At 56.2% G+C, this 19,503-nt stretch overlaps 1 protein-coding gene across 1 annotated transcript; it reads right to left on the bottom strand.

Annotated features, from left to right (window-relative positions):
* Window positions 1-19,254: 19,254 nt before the first annotated feature.
* SMIM41 (small integral membrane protein 41) lies at window positions 19,255-19,503 on the bottom strand (the record flags this gene model as incomplete). The annotated part of the gene is made up of 1 exon (XM_079775246.1): window positions 19,255-19,503. One exon carries the CDS (start codon window positions 19,501-19,503, stop codon window positions 19,255-19,257), a length of 249 nt encoding a protein of 82 aa, XP_079631372.1.

Here is a 19,503-nt window from a genome sequence, read left to right as displayed (position 1 = left end):
TCTCCCTTCCTCTCTGAAATCAATAAAAATATATTTTTAAAAAATAAAAATAAAATGCCAGGCCCACAGAGAGCAGAGATTGTAAAGGCTGACCGCGTGGCAGCAGATGCTGTGATTAAGCCTCAAGGCAGCCGGCGGAAGAGGAAATCTGATCTGTCAGTATCTGCAGGAAGCAGATTATTTTCTCTGTGGGAACAAAGGTCTCCTCTGATGATAAACTCTAATGACAATTGCTCACGTGGGCCTTTATATAAGGAACAAAAGGAACGTGTACCTCATGTGACTGTGACCACCACCACCAAGGGCACCACACCAAGGGAAGGAGGGCCTCCAGGAGAGAGGCAGCGTGGTCCAAGGACAGACTCCCCGGGGCAGGACAGTCCCATCAGGGACAGCTCGGTCCCCAAGGCCACGCCCTCAGCTCGCTCCACCAGCTCTGGATTGTGAGGACTGAGCGCAGGGTCCGGTCCTGTGTCTGTGGCCGGCTCCTGGCTCAGGGCCCTCAACAGCGAGCTGGTTGGAAAAGTGGGCAGGGGGGTGGTTGAAGCCAGTCCCAAGTCCCTTTGCCAGGTGTGGCAGACACGTCCTTCCTCCCCTAATCTCTGCCCTCCCTGCCTGTAGAAGTAATGGAGCCTGAATTTGTAGTTGGCCACAGGCTGTGATTGGAGGTCACGAGTTCAGCCTCGCGTTGGGCACACCCTCTCCCTGCCTGTTCCCTCCGCCGGCTGGAACCCAGACGTGGTGGCAGCAAGTCAGTTGAGATCACACTGGCCCATTAGCCTGTGCAGCAACAAGACAGAAACGCCTGAGACGAGATTCTGCGGAGCTGCTATCCCAGCCCTGGGGTGCTCTGTCCTGATGGGCGTGGGAGAAAACCGAGGCTCCATCTTCTGTAAGCCACCATTACTTTGCGTCTCTGATGCAGTAGGTGAATCGATAGTCCAACTAATATCCCAGTGGACCCAGGAAGTGCGCTGAAACGCCATTGCCTGTCATCCTGGTCCTGGGTTCAACCCCGTGTCTCCCCCTGAGGCTGTTCCATTACCAACAGCTCCAAGCAGAAGGATGGCTCTTTCCACGGGGCCAGTCACTGAGGCTTTTCCCACAGAAATCCTCACAGCAACCCTGCCGGGGTCTTCACACTCTCCTGTTTACAGGTGGGGAAACTGAGGCTCAGAGACAGGACCAAAGCTGCTGAAACACTCAGAGGCAGTATTAGTGGAGCCAGCCTCAAAATTCAGGTCTGCTGCTCAGAGTCTCTGCTTCCCCGACAGAAATGAGAATTGTTGACTCACTCATCCAAATCCAGACCAATTATTCTCATAGCGGGAGAGGCCCGTGTTTGGGGAAATGCCTTAGAAAGCCTCCCAGGGTTGAGTTCAGATCCCCAAGATCTGGGTGACGGGCTGTGACAGGATGTGTGTCAGGAACGGAGCCTGGAGCCTCAGTTGGGAAGACTCCAGTGGCCAGGGGTGACTCGAACCTCTGGGGCTAGAATCGTCACTCACAAATCTGGACCAGGTGATTCAAAAGCTGGCCTTTCCCAGCCACTGTGGCTCAGCGGTTGAGCATTGACCCAGGAACCAATTGGTCACCGGTTCAGTTCCTGGTCAGGGCACATGCCCGGGTTGCAGGGATGCATGCAGGAGGCAGCCAATCAATGATGCTTTTCTCATTGATGTTTCTATCTCTCTATCCCTCTCTCTTCCTCTCTCTCTAACAATCAATAAAAACATATTTAAAAAAAAAAAAAGAATTTTAAAAAGCTGGCCTCAACTGGAGGACCTACAAGGGCCTCTTCATGTGGCTTCTCACAGCATGACAGCTGGGTCCCGAGAGGAAGCACTGGGAGAGGGACATTAGAAGAGCAGAATTCCCAGAGACCAAAGCCAACGCAGGTTTTTTGTGACCTAACCTTAGAAGGAACATGGCTTTGTGTCCACTGTATTCTATTGGTAGAGCAGTAGAATACAGCGGACACAGCCCGCCCACTCTCAGAGGAGGGGACATAGATCCCTTTTCCATGGAAGGACTGTCAAGGACTTTGGACCCATACTTAAAATTGCCATATCCCATAACACCACAAGTGACACCCACTGTGGGTGTCTCCTCAGTCGGCTCACCTTTATGATTTTAGGTGTTCCCATGTCAAAAAATAACTCCTCTTTCCACACCTAATGCTTGAAATTCCCAGGGAGAGCTTTCGCATTTGATCTAGAAAGGATTTTTATTCTAAAACAGGTCTCCCACCTGGAGAGTAAAATGCTAAGTGAAATAAGTCAGTCAGAGAAAAATAAGTATCACATGATCACACTCATATGTGGAATCTATGTAACAAAATAAACTGATGAACAGAGACATAGAAGCATGGAACAGAGTGTGGAACCTCAGAGGGAAGGAGGGTGTAATCAACCAAGGACCTTATATGCATACTAGAGGCACAGGGGGGCGGGGGGAGTCGGCGTTTCTCAGCCCAGCCTGCACCCTCTCCAATCTGGGACCCCTTGAGGGATGTCCCACTGGGATCAGGCCTAAACGGGCAGTTGGACATCCCTCTCACAATCCAGGACTGCTGGCTCCCAACCGCTCACCTGCCTCTGCCTGATTGCCCCTAACCACTTCTGCCTGCCAGCCTGATCAACCCCTAACCACTTCCCTGCCAGCCCAATTGCCCCTAACTGCCCTCCCCTGCTGGCCTGGTCACGCCTAACTGCCCTCCCCTGCCAGTCTGGTCGCGCCTAACTGTCCTCCCCTTCAGGCCTGGTTGCCCCCAACTGCCCTCCCCTGCTGGCCCAGTCACCGCTAACTGCCCTCCCCTGCTGGCCTGGTCACCCCTAACTACCCTCCCTTGCCAGCCTGGTCACCTCTAACTGCCCACCCCTGCAGGCCTGGTCCCCCCCAACTGCCCACCCCTGCAGGCCTCGGTACCCCCCAACTGCCCTCCCCTGCAGGCCTGGTCCCGCCCCCAACTGACCTCCCCTGCAGGCCTGGGTCCCCCGCAACTGCCCTTCCTTGCTGGCCTGGTCTCCCCCAACTGCCCACAACTGCCCTCCCCTGCAGGCAATCTTGTGGTGGCCATCTTGTGTCCACATGGGGGCAACCATCTTTGACCACATGGGGATGGCCATCTTGTATCTTGGAGTGATGGTTAATTTGCTTATTACTCTTTTATTAGATAGGATATGCATGGCCCGTGGACACAGACAATGGGACAGTGAGGGCCTGGGGCAGAGGTTGGGGGTGGGTTGGAGGGGATCAATGGGGGAAAGGGGGACATATCTAATACTTTCAACAATAAATAATTATTAAAAATAAATAAATATAAAACAGGTTCCCCAACCTCAACTGCTCTTGGGATGTGCTATAGGCCTCATTGGGCTCACCAGATTTTTATAAAGAGCATCCATGGATAAGGAAGGAGAAGGGAGCACCTGGGCCATTGTGTTTCACCAAAGGTCCATCCTGATTGGGTGCCTGGGAAAGGGGGGAGGAGGGAAGGGGTGGTATAAGGTCCTGGGGTAAAGGTGAGTGTTGCCTTTAAGTCAGAGGTTGGTCCTCCTTCAATCCTTTGCTTCACCCCATCTGCACTCTCCCTGCCCATATCCCACTGGCTTCTGGAAATCAGGACCCCCATCCAGCCCTGTACCTCTGAGGATTCCTTCCCACTTCCCATCCCCAATCTGGTGTGGTCCTATTTTTTACAGCCAAGGACCCCAAAGATTTGTTTTAGGAGCAGATGCAACATTCTGTTTTCATCCATTTAAACCAGCCTTCTCTGTGTGCCTACTGCACCAGCAGGGCATGAAACAAACCATTTTAGGTTTAAAAAATGGATTCAATACAGGGAATTAGGCACTTATAAAATCACTAGTGACCTGGTGCATGAAATTCATGCACATTAAAAGGGAATTAATTAGAGGAAATATTTTAATATTGCTATTTGCTCTTTCTCTATAATAGAAGTGTCAGAGATGAAAGAAAATTAGTAAAATGTTTATGAAAATCTCCCTCCTGTCAGAGTCTGGGGTGTGCCATGGGAACCAGAGTCAAGTCCCCACCCACCCACATGCACCTCAAAATCACGCGAGACCCACACCCGGCCAGCCCCTCCCACATTGGGCTAGATCCAGACCTGGCCGGCCCCACCCCCGTCAGCCCCACTGGGTGGGGGGCATGGCCTGAGGTCCCCCGGCCTGGCAGCAGGGCAGGGGGCACCACTTGAGGTCCCCTGTCAAGCCCCACCAGGCCAGGGGCGCAGCCTCAGGTCCCCTGCCCCGGCCCAGCGCCATGCAGCCTCAGGTCTCTGATGATTGCTCTTTAAGGCTTGTTATGGGAACTCAGCCTCCGCTGTGGGTACAGCCATCTTGTGTTACGGAATCCCTGCCTCCGCTGTGGGTGCAGCCATCTTGTTATGGCATGACGGTTGGTTTGCATATTCCCTCTTTATTAGATAGGATGGTTGGAAGTGGCAGGTGGCAGCAGCCTGAGAGGCAGGAGGCAGGAAGCTTCCAATGGAACTGTTGAGGTCAAGGACACACCAACATACCACCATATCACCATCCACAGATCAACTCTCTGTTGTTGATGCTCTGATCACCACAATTACTATCCGTCACCCAGGATGATCATGACCAGACACTGGGACACAGAGGACAGACATCACAACCACCTTCCACAACCTTGCTGGTCAGCAGAAGCAGTAGCAGGAAGATGACCCCCTTCACCTTCAAAGTCCTACACAAGAGCCTCTCTTTGAGGGCACCTAATGCACTCTAGCTGCAAGGGAGTCTGAGCAGTGTGGTATATGGCATTCTGGCCTTCATAAAACAGAAGGCACATCAAAGGAGAAGGGAATGGATGACAAGGCAGGAGTTCACTGCCCCCTTCTCTCGGGGGTGGGAGCAGCAGAACTTCCTATTCTCTGGGTAAATCAGAAATTGGGTCTCCTATCTCCCCCAAGTGTCCTATGGTTTATTTTTTCTACCATTGTTTTGCCACCTCTAGAGCCATTGATCACCCCATGGACCTCATGGCCCCAGTAGGCTGACATCCTTTCTGCTGGAAAGTGAGAGATAAGGTGATACTAGTTCCCTTTGACACCATGTCCCTTAAATCTCCCCAAAGACAATTTTACTCCGTATGCAAATTTATTTACTAAAGCATTTGCATAAAGGGAATTACCTTTTCTGAGAGGAAACAGCTAAAGCCCCAAATTATTTGGACTTTCCCTTATGTTTCATGAAGGACTGTACCTAAAGATTTGGGTCTTTCCAGGGAAGGGACTCTCCCGCACAGAGCTTCCCCACTCCCAGCTGCTCTCCTGCCTTCTGGCTGTAACCATACCCCCAGAGCCCTTTCCCCTCCCTCAGACATCTGCTCCTTTCTCAGGAAAATATCTTGCTCCCAGAATCATTTCCCCTTCACCTTCCTTCATAACAGACTAAGGTCTGAGCCTTGCAGCCCTAAATACCATCCCTTCAGTGAGGGGACCCGGGAGGAGGGGGTGAACAGACAATGCCTTACCACCTACCTTTACAAGTGCTGAGGGAGGGGGCTGGCAGGAAGTGGGGTGCAGCCCCACAGTGACAATGACCGGAATCCTCCCATTCGATTCCATTTCAGATTCCCCCTAGAGACAGCTAGAGACCCACCAGTGTCTTCTTGGGTGACTCCAGCCCAGATGAACCCCGAGAGCATCTCCCAGGACAAGAAGTTCAGACAAATGAGATTTCAGGGAAAGCATTTCTGCATTTGCAAGGTGCCTGTCCTGCTCCAGAACTCATCAGTCCCCGTTCCTTCAGTGCTTCCCGGTCCCCCAGGGCTTTGAGCAATCAGGAGAAAAGGACTCTGGACTGGAAAGTGGGGGATATGGTGACACTGGGTCCCTTTGACTCTGAGTGTCCCTATGAAGAAGTGAGGGGTCTTTAAACTCCCCTAGCACACTTTCAGGGTGCCTTGGGAGCTCCTTGGAGGAAGTTAAAGCTGAGACAGGTGGCCCTCCCTCACTCCCACCCGTTGCATAAGTAAGAGTGTGCAGGTGGGGGGACAGCATGTAAGGGAGGGAGGGGGGCTCTGATCAGCTCCCCCGGCATGACCTCCCCAGACTTCTGCATTAAGTAGCTGTGGACGGATGCTGCCCCTCCCTGAGGCTGGGGAGGGTACGAATGGGGTGCCTCTCCCATTTTACCCCTCCTGCTGCCCTCTGTGGTAGAGTTGGTGTACTCAGGTGGTTCTCAGATGCCTCCCTGGCAACCATTCCCCCTGTTCTTATAAACATGCCCACTTTCATTTTATGTCTGCTCATCTCCTCCAAGCAACCCATGTGCTCTGTGTGGAACTGGCTCCTCCACGGGTTTTAGGCTACAAGACCATGCCCATGCCCTGCCAGTTACACAGTCAGGGTGGGAATATGACCACCTGGGCCAAGGAGAGTTTCACTGTGGGCTCCTTGGGAAGTCGCTTCCTCACCCTCCTAGGAGAGCTGCCCAAAGCCGCCCTCCCTCCCAGGACTTGGACCAGGAAGCCACAGCCCTGGACTGAGCTGCTGTACCCCTTGGGGCCACACGGGGGTGCCTGTCTCGGGCAGATGGCGCACCATGCCTGCTTGGGAGAGGCCAGACTCCCCAGGCCTTTACCTGCTGAGCCTAAGTCAAACCAGCCCGGGTGCCCATCCTTCCTCTGCACTGGCCAGCTGGTTGAGCTGATAAAACCCCTTTACTGCTTCACCCAGTCTGAGTGACAAGTGTCCTTGCAAATGAAAGCCTCCTGCCAACTCCGGGTGCTTCTCAAGATTGTGTTCCCCAGTCTCTCCCCACCCACCCCCACCTCCACCCCCATCTCCAACCGCCCCCCCCCCCCACCTCTGGAGCAACCTGCTGGGCTAGGTCTGGGCTATGCAGATGGGCAGGAAGCACAGCAGGACCTCACAGAGAGAGACAGACAAACGATCAACAGAGGGTTAAGCACCACAGTGAGACAGCGCCCACGGTGATGTGCAATGTGCATGTGATGCAGGCAGGTGTGTGGGCCCGGGGTGGGGCGCTACAAAGCCCCACACAAGAGCAGTGTTTGAATTGAGCCTGGGGTTATGCAGGTGAACAACGGGCTCCAGGCTGCAGGACCAGGGGCGCCCAGGCATGAAGACAGGAGAGAATCTGTGGGGAACTGGGATGGCTGGAACGGAGGGTGCGTGTGGGGGCCAGGTGGGAGGTGCAACTGGACAGGTGCATCCAGGTGGGGTGGGGGGTAAAACAGGTTAGGGAGTCTGGCCACATCCAGAGGGAAATGAACAACCAGGGAGGTCTTAGACATTAACATATCACAGAGCAACCCTGCACAGTAGAATCTTCTGCAGTAATGGAAATGCTCTGCATCGGCACGGGCCAATAGAGAAGCCATAGCCCCCTGTGGCTGAGTACTTCAACTGTGGCTACTAAGACTGAAGAACTGAATTTCTACATTTTATATAACTTTAATTAATTTAAACAGCCACAGGTGGTTAGTGGCTAAAGGAGGGACCGGAAGGGAAAAGATTTGGAGGCAGGAACACGAGTTAGGAGGCTGTGGGAAGTGTCCAGGTAAGAGAGGCGAAGGGTCTGAAGACCGTGGCAAGGAAATGGGGAGGAGGGCATGGATGCTAGAGATTGTTAACAACCGGAACTAGGACATATGTCACGGAGATGGCCTGAAGGGAGAGGGAAGGAAGGAGAGCCCCACAGGACTCCCAGGTGTGGGGCTGGGGACTGGGTGCTTGCCATCTCATCGCTGAGGACAGGAACCCAGGAAGAACAGGCTTGGAGGAGATGTCAAGTTCAGTTTTAGACATCTAGACCCTGGGATGCTCTGGGACATCCAGGTGGAAGCATCTGGTAGGCCGTTCTGTATGTGGTCCTGGTGCTCAGGGGAGAATTAAAGCTGGAGATACAGATTTTTCAAGTATCAGTCGTCAAACTGGCAACCCATGGGTTACTTCTTCCAAAAGGGTTACTTTTTTTATTATATTTTTTATTGATTTCAGCGAATAAGGGAGAGAGAGAGAGAGAGAGAGAGAGAGAGAGAGAGAGAGAGAGACATCAGCATCAGCGATGAGAGAGAATCATTGATCAGCTGCCTCCTGCACACACCCCCACTGGGGATGGAGCCTACAACCCGGGCATGTGCTCTGACCGGGAATCGAACCTTGACCTCCTGGTTCATAGGTGGACACTCAACCACTGAGTTACACCGGCCAGGAGGGTTACTTGTTCTTTAATAAGAAAGTAGTTCTGTTAAGAATCTCTTCATTTCCATTATTTTAATCCAGCAACAGAGTCCACGTGACAGCCTCCAGCCATAACCACAGTGGCCTCAGAAATTAAAGTTCAGAATATATAGCAAACAGACCAAGGTGAACTCAGATGAATCTAGTACAACATTGCCAACCTCTTGGCTGTACAGCCAGTTTCCCTGCAGAGCCAGAGTGTCAGGTCTTCGGGCTGCCTTGGCTTGGCCCCCAGCCCCCGCGCCCCAGCCAACAGCCCATGCCACTGACCCCAGTTCATTTTAGGCAATAAATGTGCTGGGCTGTTATAGGGATTGGTCAAACAGGGCAAACGAAATAGCTCTTCGAGGAATGGGCTTTCTCTGTGGCAATCACGCTAAAGGAGACCCAGCCAAGAGCGATTGCGTCACCAGAACCACAGACTACAGTGAACTTTGGGTAAAATAGTTGTGGCAGAATTGAAATTCTGAGATCACATTTGCATCCTGCATAAAATTCATGGACATATTTGGCCATTGGTCCCTGTAGAGGTTTATTTCACATAAGGAGTCATGCCGGAATGTGTTTTTTAAAACACTCTTTGGGGAGTGGAGGATGAATTTAAATTTAGTAATGTGGCATTACAGTCCTTGGAAATAAAATTAATGTTATACTGTTGTTCTGACAAAGTAAGGAAAATGCACTATGATCTAATTTTTCCCAAAATTTTTTCCAAAATGTTTCTTCTCTTCCAAAGGGAAGATTTTAAATGATATTTCCCAAAGTATATTTATTGGAATGTTGGTCTCATGAGATGCTCCTTAAAAAAAAAAAAGTGGGGCCCAGCCAGTGTGGCTCAGTGGTTGAGCGTCGACCTATGAACCAGGAGGTCACAAATTGATTCCCGGTCAGGGCACATGCCCGGGTTGCAGGCTCGATCCCCAGTGTGGGGTGTGCAGGAGGCAGCTGGTCAATGATTCCCTCTCATCAATGATGTTTCTATCTCTCTCCTTCACCCTTCCTCTCTAAAATCAATAAAAATATTTCTTAAGTGGGGAGGGAGAGGAGGAAGAGAAAAAAGAATTCTTAGGTCAAATCTGCTTGGAAATCCTCTATGCCTCTCCTAGATTCATCATAACATTGACATAGCAATGCCTCTTAAAAGAACTGGAATAAAGAACCCCCAAATTTGCCGAAACCGGTTTGGCTCAGTGGATAGAGCGTCGGCCTGCGGACTCAAAGGTCCCGGGTTCGATTCCGGTCAAAGGGCATGTACCTTGGTTGCGGGCACATCCCCGGTGGGGGGTGTGCAGGAGGCAGCTGATGGGTGTTTCTCTCTCATCGATGTTTCTGACTCTCTCTCCCTCTCTCTTCCTCTCTGTAAAAACTCAATGAAATATATTTTAAAAAAAAAAGAATCCCCAAATTTATTAGGCCACAGAGTCTTTTTCCTTAAAATTCCTTGAGTCTGGAGGAGCATGGAACCCACTTTAAGAAACACTGCCTCAGCCGCGGGGGGGAGGGGGGGGCGGGACATCTCACTGCTTCCTGCCAATTGACCTTGAAATGTTCACCTTTTCACCCAAATGACAAAGGACAAAAAATATTATTTCTACTTGTAATCCATCTTGCCTACAGTTCCTGGAACATTTGGTACCTGACGGACATTTTACATAAAAACGTATCTTCAAAATCGGGAGCCAACAGGCAGCTGCCCCGTTCGCTGGCCCCCTGAGGGTTTGAAGCAGCTAGTGCTGAGCGCACCGTGTCCGTCCCCCCGGAACACCTTCCCAAGTGGGAGTGTGCTGTTCCCACCTTCAGCCCGTCACACAGCTCCGCCCTCCCCCAGCTCCCACATGGGGGGGGGGGGGGGGTGCTGGCCTTTTTTCTGCAAACCCATGAAGAGTGATGTCTGACGAACCGACAGTACTGGAAGCATTTGGGGGTTTTCAAAAGGTGAGCATGACAATGTCTGGAAATCTTCCAGCCTTCCCCTTAAAGGCTGCTGCCATTTCTCTAACGCGTCCATTGACGCCAGTAGCAGAGCCTCCGATCCACCCTGACGCGCCTCGGTTAGGTTCCAGCACATTCTGGGGAATCGGCGCATGTTTCACTCAAGAAAGGGAAGTGGTTATAATTCACTCAGTTTTCCCCCTCCCCACCCTGTGATCAGAAAAGTTTAAGGGACCATGTTATTCATTCGCACACATATTTCCTGACAGCCCTCTATGCGCAGGGAACAAAGCAACAGAAACCCCCATCTCAGCGGAGCTGACATTTGAGCAGACAGACGGCTCGGGCAGAAAAGCTGCCCGCGACTACGGTGGCTGTGATCGTGAACACGTCTAACCTTCAGCTGAGTTGCTTTTGTGCAAGGAAGGGGCTCAAAGTCACAAAAAGAGAGGGGTCCACGGGGACTGTCCGCCCGAGGGGAGAGCAGCTGCCCTGGGGCGGAGGCATCTAGACTGAGAGGTGAGGACGGTGGCCAGGGAGATGGAGCACAGCCCCGAGAGGTAGCCTGGACCAAATGTGGCGACGGACTGGCTGGGCAGGGGACGGGAAAGGGGAGCCGAGGACAGCTGTGCGGGAGGAGGAGGCACCTCGTGCTGAGCCAGAAGATGGCAGGAGCGACGATCACGCGCTTGGAACGAGGCGCCCTCACCAGGAGCTCCCGTGCTCTGGCCCAGCCGCCCTCCCTGTCGCCCACTGAACTCCTGCCTCACTAGCCTCCTTCCCCTCCCTCAGAGGCGCCAACCTTATGGCCAGGGCAGGACCTTTTCACCCACCGTCCCCCTGGCAGGAACCTGTGCTCCCTGGCTGGATCCTCCCCGTGGGTCAGCAATGGCCTTACCTGCCACCTCCTGGGAGAGGTTATCCCTGCCCACCTCCCCCTAAGTCTCCCCACGGGTCTCCCTCCATCGCGCTGTTGTATTTTCTTCACTGCACAACCCCCGTGTGCCATTACCTCCTGTGGTTGTTCCCACGTCCATCAATGCCCCCTCCCTCAGAACATGGGGTCTGTGGGCGGGATCCTGTCTCTCCGTGCTCTCCAGCGCCTAGATTATGTCGCTGTGGAGGGAGAGGCATCAACGGGCGCCCGGGAGCCAGGTTAGGCTGCGGCTGCCGAGCTCGGAGCTGGGGCATTCGGATGGCGATTTCAGTCCCTGGAGAGGGGGCAGCACCCGGGCGAGAAGGCAAGGTGAGAGAAAGGCCTACACAGGGTCCCGAGGCACTCCCCACGCAGCGCTGAGAGAAGAGAGAGGGGTGCTGGCCGGGGCCCTCGGAGAGGGGTGGGCCTGCGAGGCAGAGCAAGGCCTCCCCAGGGATCGCAGCACGAGGAAGGCCAGGATTCAGCCCAGGCAGGCATCCAGAGCCCCGGCTCCGCACACCGAAGTCCACATCGCCTCGGGGGGATTCCCAAAGTGGCTATTCCTTCCCCCGTTTTGTCAATGAGGGAAGGATCTCCGTGCCCCGGTAAGTGCCGGTCCCAGGGTGTGGACCCCGGGCTGTTCCAGAACCCATGGTCTCAGCCTCTACTCTCCAAGTCTCCGAGCTTCTCTGGGAGCTGCCACAGGAGCCACGGGGAAGCTGCCACAGGAGCCACGGGGAAGCTGCCACAGGAGCCACGGGGAAGCTGCCCAGGAGCCACGGGGAAGCTGCCCAGGAGCCACGGGGAATCTGCCCAGGAACCACGGGGAAGCTGCCCAGGAGCCACAGGGAAGACACAGGGAAGTCACAGAAGCCACGGGAGAGCTGCCACAGGAGCCACAGGAGAGCTGTGGGAAGGAGGAGGAGCTTGGCAGCAGTGTGAGTGTCCAGGAGGGCAGCTAAGTGCTGAAAAGCGGCTTCAAAGCAACTACCCAGGGGCTGATGACCTTGACCCGCCAGTGTAGACAGAAGCCAAGCAGGAGGTGAGCACGTGGGGTGCAAGTGCGGGTAACTCTTTGGAGATGTTTGGCTGCGAAGACGAGACAGGGTAGTAAGTGGAGAAGCACTGGGTGAGAGGAAGGCTATTTTAAGGTGGAAGAAACCTGAGTGTTCGGACGTTGAAGCCAGCAGGGAAGGAGCTGGTAAGGAAGCATTAAGGAAACTGGGGTGAAGAAGGACAATCAGCACCCAGGAAGGTGGGGTGCGGAGGCGACGCGCATCCTTCCTGCGGGAAGATGCTCCAGAGGAGGCGTGCTTGCAGGTCTGGGGCAGAGAGGAGGGAGAAGTGGGAGGTGAGGTACCTGTGCAGAGTCCAGGGGAGAGGGGAGGCAGGGGTTGAGAGTGGGGCTGATTCGCAGTAACTCAGCATTGGCAGAGAGCGCTGGCTGGAGGGGTGGGGGCAGGCAGGGTCCAGCAGGGCCTGGTCTTGGCGCCATCAGTCGGCCCAGGGCTGGGCTGTTCTTTGGGGGCACTCAGCGCCCAGTGCAGGTTCAAAGAAGAGGGTCACCGCCCTCCAGAGCTGAGGGCCTCCCGGGAGTCTCCTGGGGAGTGAAGTCAGGAAAGGGGCAGGAGTGGGGCTGAGCAAGGCCCCAGGATCCAGGCTGGAGGGTCAGGAGGCGGGGCGGCGGGGCAGCGGGGCAGAGGGCCAGGGAGGAGAGGAAATGGGGACGTGGGCGAGGGGCCATCCTGAGAATGTGTGAGGGAGCAGGCTGATAGAATAGAAGGTCAGCCCATAAAGCCCAGCGCCTGAGACAGGGGCTGAGACAGAGGAGACGGAAACCGCGGCGTGGGGAAGGTGGCCGCAGTCTCAGGCCTCCAACAGGAAGCAACACCCACGAGAGTCTGCTGCTTCGGGAAGGGAGCACAGTAGCCTTGGAGAAGGACAAGCTTCCTTTGTGTGTGTGTTTGGGTTTTTTATTGTTTTACTTTGCCTAGGTGAGACATGTGTGTGGCACAGCATTCATACACCCAAAGGCATCTCTATATATAAAAGCCTATTATGCAAAGTGTCCCCTCAGGAGTTTGACCAACAGGGAGTTCAATCACTTGTTATGACGTGCGCTGACCACCAGGGGGCGGCGTGGAACGAAGGAAGGCCCCAGCCAGCAGCCTGCAGCCACTAGGGATCCTACCCGTGCACGAATTTCGTGCACTGGGCCTCTAGTCTATAATAATAAAAGCGTAATATGCTCATTAGACGGGACATCCTTCTGGATGTCCTTCCGGACGAAGCCGAGGCTGTGAGAGAAGCCCGGGTCCCGGGTGCCAGAGGGAAGCTGGTGCCAGCAGCCAGGGGAAGGAAGGCCTACTCTTGCACGAATTTCGTGCATCGGGCCTCTAGTGTACTATAACAAATAACCCCTTTTCTCATTACAGTGAGTTCGCTGGCCCAGAGGGAGCCATGTTCCTCCTCCCTTCTGTACAGGGCTCCTTTATCCTGAGGCTGGGGGCAGTGGCAGAGGCATCCCAGGTGGGCTGTGGGGTCCACGGAACGGCCTTCCCCACCTACCCCTCCGTCCCAGGTCTCAGGTGTCAGGTCCCCTCTTGGCACACCAGCTGCTGAGGGCACGGACACTCCTGGCCACACCCTCAGTTCCAGAATCCTTCGGTGCCTGCCTCCTGCCTCCCTCACTCCCTAGCGCACCTCCTCCACCTCTTTGCCAGCTCCTCCTCTGCTCAGTCTCCTCCCTTCTTGCCCCAACGACCCCACCGTTTCCACAGCTTCGTTGTCCATCTCTGGCAGATCACGGCCCAGAACTCTCTCCGCTGAGCTGCAGCCCCACATGCTAAATGTCCACCTGGCAGCTCCCCCTGAATGTCCCTGACACACCTCAAACTCAACACAGCCGCCCCGGCCCCCCACCCACAGCAGCCACCCTGCATCTGTTCACCCCAGGACTGACCCAGGCCTCGGTTGGGTGAGGAGACACCCCCCTCCTCTGGGCCCTGAGTAGAGCAGTGACCTAGGCCTAGAACATTCTGTACTTGCAGCTCAGTTCTGTGGGTTAGCACAGAGTGAAAGAGGCCCAGTCACAGCCGAGCCTGGGGTCTGGCCTGAGTGAACTTGGACATGAACCCCCCTGGCCTGATAGATTTGAACTTGAGAGGCCATGAAGCCACCATCTTGCCTCACGCGGGACTAACAGCGAGCACACTCCGCACGCGTGAACCACATGTCATCCCAACCAGAAACACACGAGCGAGGCCCACTTTTCCCCACCCGGAGGGGGGCGAGTGGAGCCCACTTTTCCCCACCCTGGAGGGGAGCACCAGCTCGGGCTGCAGGGCTGGTGAACGTGGTGCCAGCACTCAGGTCCAGCAGTGATTCCAAGCCCTCTCTCCGACCGCAGCACCCCCGGCAGGGAGCGAGGCCCCGCCCTCATCACGGCAGGCCTGAGGCCAACCCTAGGCTTTTCAGCTACAGGGGCCAATAAATCCCCTTCTGCTCGAGCCCCATATCATGTTTGGCGGGTTTCCTATAAAATCGGACCAAAAAGTCCTAACTGATAACACATCGCGTCGGTGGGTGGCAGGCATCACCACCCCCTCCGTTATTCAGGCCACGAGCCGGGACCCTGTCCTCCCTCCTCCTTCCTCCCTCTCCCTCATCCCTCACATCCAACTGCTGACCAAAGCCTGAATCACAAATATTGCTTGGATCTGTCCCCTTCCTTTCCACCCTCGCCCAGGCCACCTTCACGTTTGCCAGTTTTTGACCACTGCCTCCGTGCTGGCTCTGCCTGCAGCCTGCTCCCACCCACACACGGAACCCTAATTCCCTACGATTCAGATCTTACCAGGTCCCACCGTGAGACCTCGCTGCTCCCCACCCCTCCCCAGGCTGCCACCCTGCTGCTCTCACCTCCCTTCACACCCACTCTAACTACCCTGCTTCTAGGGCACCCCGGCCACGCCCCTCTGCCCAGAAAGTCCTTCCTCCCCTTCTTCGCCCCATGAATGCCCATCCGGTACACCGCCTCCTCTACAAGCCAGGCCCTCTGTGCTCCGGATTGTCGACACCGGCGCTTATCATCAGCGTTCGCTTTAGTTTGAGCCCCTCGAGGGCGGACGCTCTGAGCCCCCGGAGGTGTGCCTGGCACGGAGCCCTCACTCAGTGAGTCCTCATGGAAAAGGGAATCAGTGAAGTGGTCCTAAAACACAGTGGGTGACTCTGTCTTCTCTGAGGATGGTTGGGTTTGGGGGGAGGGGGAGGGGCGAAACGGTAACCTTACATGATAATTTCGGAACAGAAAGCCTTTATCTCCAGACAAGCACATTGCCCATTTGATCCTCACAAGGACATTTGCTGCCTTCGTTTTATACGGGAAGAGACTGAGGCTCAGGAAGTTTACTCCCTAGAATTCCCTGAGCATGGTCACAAAACCCACCCTCGTTTGGAGGCACCAGCTGCGGCTGGACTGGGATCAGACGCCAATACACAGGTAGAAAGAATGGGCGTTCTTGCCCACACTGGCCACAGGGGGGCAGCGGAGTGCTGGGTGAGAGTCGCTGTCGCCTCGCCTCCTCCACCTAGAAAGATCTGGACCTGAGACTGGAAAAGCCACCCCTGGGGAGGCCTGGGAGAGGGCCTGGCTGGGGCTGCTATTTCCGATCTGCCAGAAACAGCTCAGACCAGAACCGGGGCAGCGGGACCACTGATGCCAAGAGTCAGGAGCTGGAAACATGGACTGTATACCCCAAACTTGTATGACCAGCATGTTTCGTAACAAGCCAAGGAACTGAGGGGGCATTGCTGGGGCACCCAAGACTTCCAAAGGGGTGACACTGGCCCACAGCTCTCAGCAAGGACAGATTATGGCCACCGCACAGAGACAGGACATGCCCATGTCCTCAGAGGCCAGCAGGCAGGGGCGCACCAGCACCTGCTGCTGAGCATCCAGGGTGTGGCCACTTCAGTGCCCGGGCCCACAGCCGTCGCCGGGGCTCTCCTCCCGACGCGCTGGCCTCGCAGCCCACGCCGCGAGTCCAGGAGGCTGAGTGGAGCCAATCAGAGGCAGCAGCGGAGTGCGCGTGTCTTCGGTGGAGGTCTCACCACAGCCGTGGATGCACAGTCGAGTTCCAGCAGGCGGGGAGCGCTCTCTGGAGAACAGACCATACAAGGCTCAGGAATCTGTAAGAGACAGCTGCCCCATCTTTTTTTCTTTGTTTTAAATATATTTTTATTGATTTCAGAGAGGAAGGGAGAGGGAGAGAGAGATCGAAATATCAATGATGGGAATCATTGATCAGCTGCCTCCTGCACGGCCCACACTGGGGATCAAGCCACAACCGGGCTTGTGCCCTCATCGGGAATTGAACTATGACCTCCTGGTTCATAGGTTGAAGCTCAACCACTGAGCCACACCGGCCAGGCACAGCCCCCATCTTTGCTGGAAAGGGAGATGTGCTCTGTGGAAGCCAAGGAATGAACTGAATAACCCCAACAGCCTGTTCCTGCTCAGGGTGAAACTCAGGGGCTGCAGGAAAGTTAGGGGAAGATCTCCACCCACCTGTTGCCAGTCTTCCCCCTAAGGACAGTGCAGGCTGAGCGAGCTTGCCAGGGACCCAGGTGCCAGCCTCACTCCGTGGCACTCAGACCTGCACCCACTCCCGCCCTCACCCCTAGCTGTAAACTGAGAGACGGGGTGACAGCAGCACCCATTTCCCAATTTTCTAAATTCTTTCCCTTCCCTCAGTCTGGCAGCCTTGACCAGGGTCAGCGCTCCATAGCAAACATCTCAGTATCTCCCCCCAGGAACACAGAGGCCCCAGCTCATGACACCCTGGCTCTCCAAGCCCGGAGCCGAAGGGACAGCAGAGCAGAAGGCTGGATGAAGAAAGCCTTTGCCTACCCCTCTCCTCCTCCCCTCAGCCCTGTGCGTGTCAGCAGACAGGATGCTGCTGGGGCACAGCCCTGCCCTCTACCCATCTATGCCCCTAAAACCACCTAGACGGGAACCCAGAGGCCAGTCCCAAGGCATCACCCTTACTTCTGATCCCTCTGCGCTGACCACTGGGGTTTTTCATGGATGCAAATTCCAGCTGACCCGCTGGGCCCACCCCTCCCTCAGATCACACTGGGGAAGCTGAGCCCAGCTGGCTGGGAGCCGCTGGCTGGCTGGCAACTGCTGCAGCGTCTTGCTGTCCTGGCAGCCAGAAGGCATCTAACAAGGCCCATGGGGAAGTACAACAGGAGTGAGGCAGCAACGGCCGGCTGGGTGGGGGGGGGGGGGGGGCAGGGTTTGAGGGGAGGTTTGGGGGGTTGGTTTCTGGTTTCTTTGAAAATGGGGGAGGGGTCATATTTTGCATCAGCATCCCAAAAAGTAATAGGAAATGGGGGAGGCAGGGACAGAGCAAGAGGGGTGACCCAAGGGGGGACCACTCACTAGGATGCGGCCATCCCTGAGATCAGAATCAGGAGCCCCCGTGTCCCCATCCACCTCTGTCAGTCACTTGGGCACATCGCTTCTTCTCTCTGCGCCTCCCCATTTGTGAAATGAAGGGTTCCCAGTGGACATGGAGACCCCCCGCCCCCCCAGCTGGGGAAGCGGAGCACAGGGAGAGAGCACGGAGAAGCAGCGAAGGGATCGGCTCCATCCAGGACAGATGAACCTGGGCGCAGTAACGAGAGGGGGCTCCCCCGCCAGGACACAGCACAGGGAGAGGGGTGTGTCCCAGGGTCCAGCTGCTTCCCCTGTGCCAGGAGCAAACACGCACCCCTCAGTGCCCCGGGGGGCCCTCTCCAAGGGGCGAGGGTGGCACCTGAGGTGAGACGCCCACAGCTCAGCAAGGCCAGAGGCTCGGCGGCTGGGATTAGCATCAGATCCCAGGCTGCTCTGTGTGCGGATCCCACTGGGCCGCTCCACAGCTGCTGAGCAGCACCCCGCCCACACTGCCCCTGGCCCCGCACCAGCCCCTGCCCACATGCACTTCTGAGAGGGAAGCTGGGACCCTGCCTCTGCAAGCAGGGGAGGGGCTCTCCTGAGGAGCAGCGAGCGGCAGAGCACCCCCAAGGGGCAGCGCCACCACCCACACCTGCCAGGAGCCCCTAGGTGCCAGGCCGAAGGAGAGGGACAGTGAGGGCTTCTCGGCCCAGCCCCCATGGCTCCGCCCCACGTGCCCTTGGCCTGGAATTACCGGCTTTAGGCCACCCAGGCCTTTCCCTCCAGATGGTTCCAGTCCTTGGAGACAGGAGGCAGCGAGCCAGATGGAGCCCGCACAGCTGGGAAGCGTCAGCCCCGGCTTCCTGGAGAAAGTGCTCCTGAGGCCCCCCAGCTGTGAGCTACCCTGCCACCCACCACCCCACAACACACCACAAAGCTCCTAGCTCTGGGACACCCCGGCCACCCCAACTGAGCAAGGGCTGGGAGCCCCTTCCCCCTCCACACCTCCCCACCCTCGGGGGTCATCCCGGCCTCAGGAGGGAGGTCACAGTGAGGAATCTTACTCAGTTTACGCTTCTAGGAGGGGAGGATGAAGTCAAAGGCCTAGGTTGTCTGGGTTTCTGTCCCAGTCTCTCCACCTCCAGTGGAATGGGCGATGCTGGGGCACCTCGGAGCTGGGCTGGCGCAAAGTGGGCGCAGGGAGGAAAGTCTCCCAAGTACACTGTGGTCCTCCCAGACTCCCTCCTCTTCCATCCGCCGACCTCCCCCCTCCCAGGTACAGTAAAAAACTTGTTCTAGAAAAAAAATACCTGGGCAGGGGCACCACTGCAGGAGAGATGATGGGGAAGAGGAGGGGCAGCCCCGTCCCTCAGATCCCAGAACTCGGGGTGGGGTGAGGCAGCTTCAGGCCCGCCCTGGGATTTCCTGAGGCGGAACCAGAGACCTGGAGAGCTGATGTGACTGCCCCCTCGGCCCAGTCTCTCACCTGTGCACCCGCGGCCTCGGTGAAGGAGGAACCGGAGCCACCGGCTCTGCAGCAGTCCTCAGCGCACTCCTGACCGGCACCGGCTCCCTCCCTCGCAGTCATGCGCCCAGCTCAACCGTGCCCAGCTCTAGGGCTGCCTGGACAAGGCAACCCCAAGCGCAGCTGGGTGCCTAGGAGCTGGGGTGCCTAGGAGCTGGGGTGCCTAGGAGCTGGGGTGCCTAGGAGTCTTCGCTGCCGGGCTCAGCCTCTGGGGACGCGTGCTGCCCTTGGGCCAACAGAGCCCTCAGGCCCTGAGCGCGCAGGAGGAGGCTGCCGCCCAGGAAGAGGACCCCGCCGAGCACCAGCAGTGACAGCACGCCCAGCACCGCCGCCTGCACGGGGCGCGGCCCTTCGGGGAGCCCCAGCGGCACCCCCGACTGGTTGCAGCAGCTCAGCCAGGCAGCTCTGGCCGCCTGCGAGGCGTTCAT

This window comes from Cnephaeus nilssonii (genome assembly GCF_951640355.1).
Source record: "Cnephaeus nilssonii genome assembly, chromosome: 6".
Lineage (NCBI taxonomy): Eukaryota > Metazoa > Chordata > Mammalia > Chiroptera > Vespertilionidae > Cnephaeus > Cnephaeus nilssonii.
Note: the sequence above shows the minus strand (reverse complement) of the source record. Positions and strands in the feature narration are given on the sequence as shown.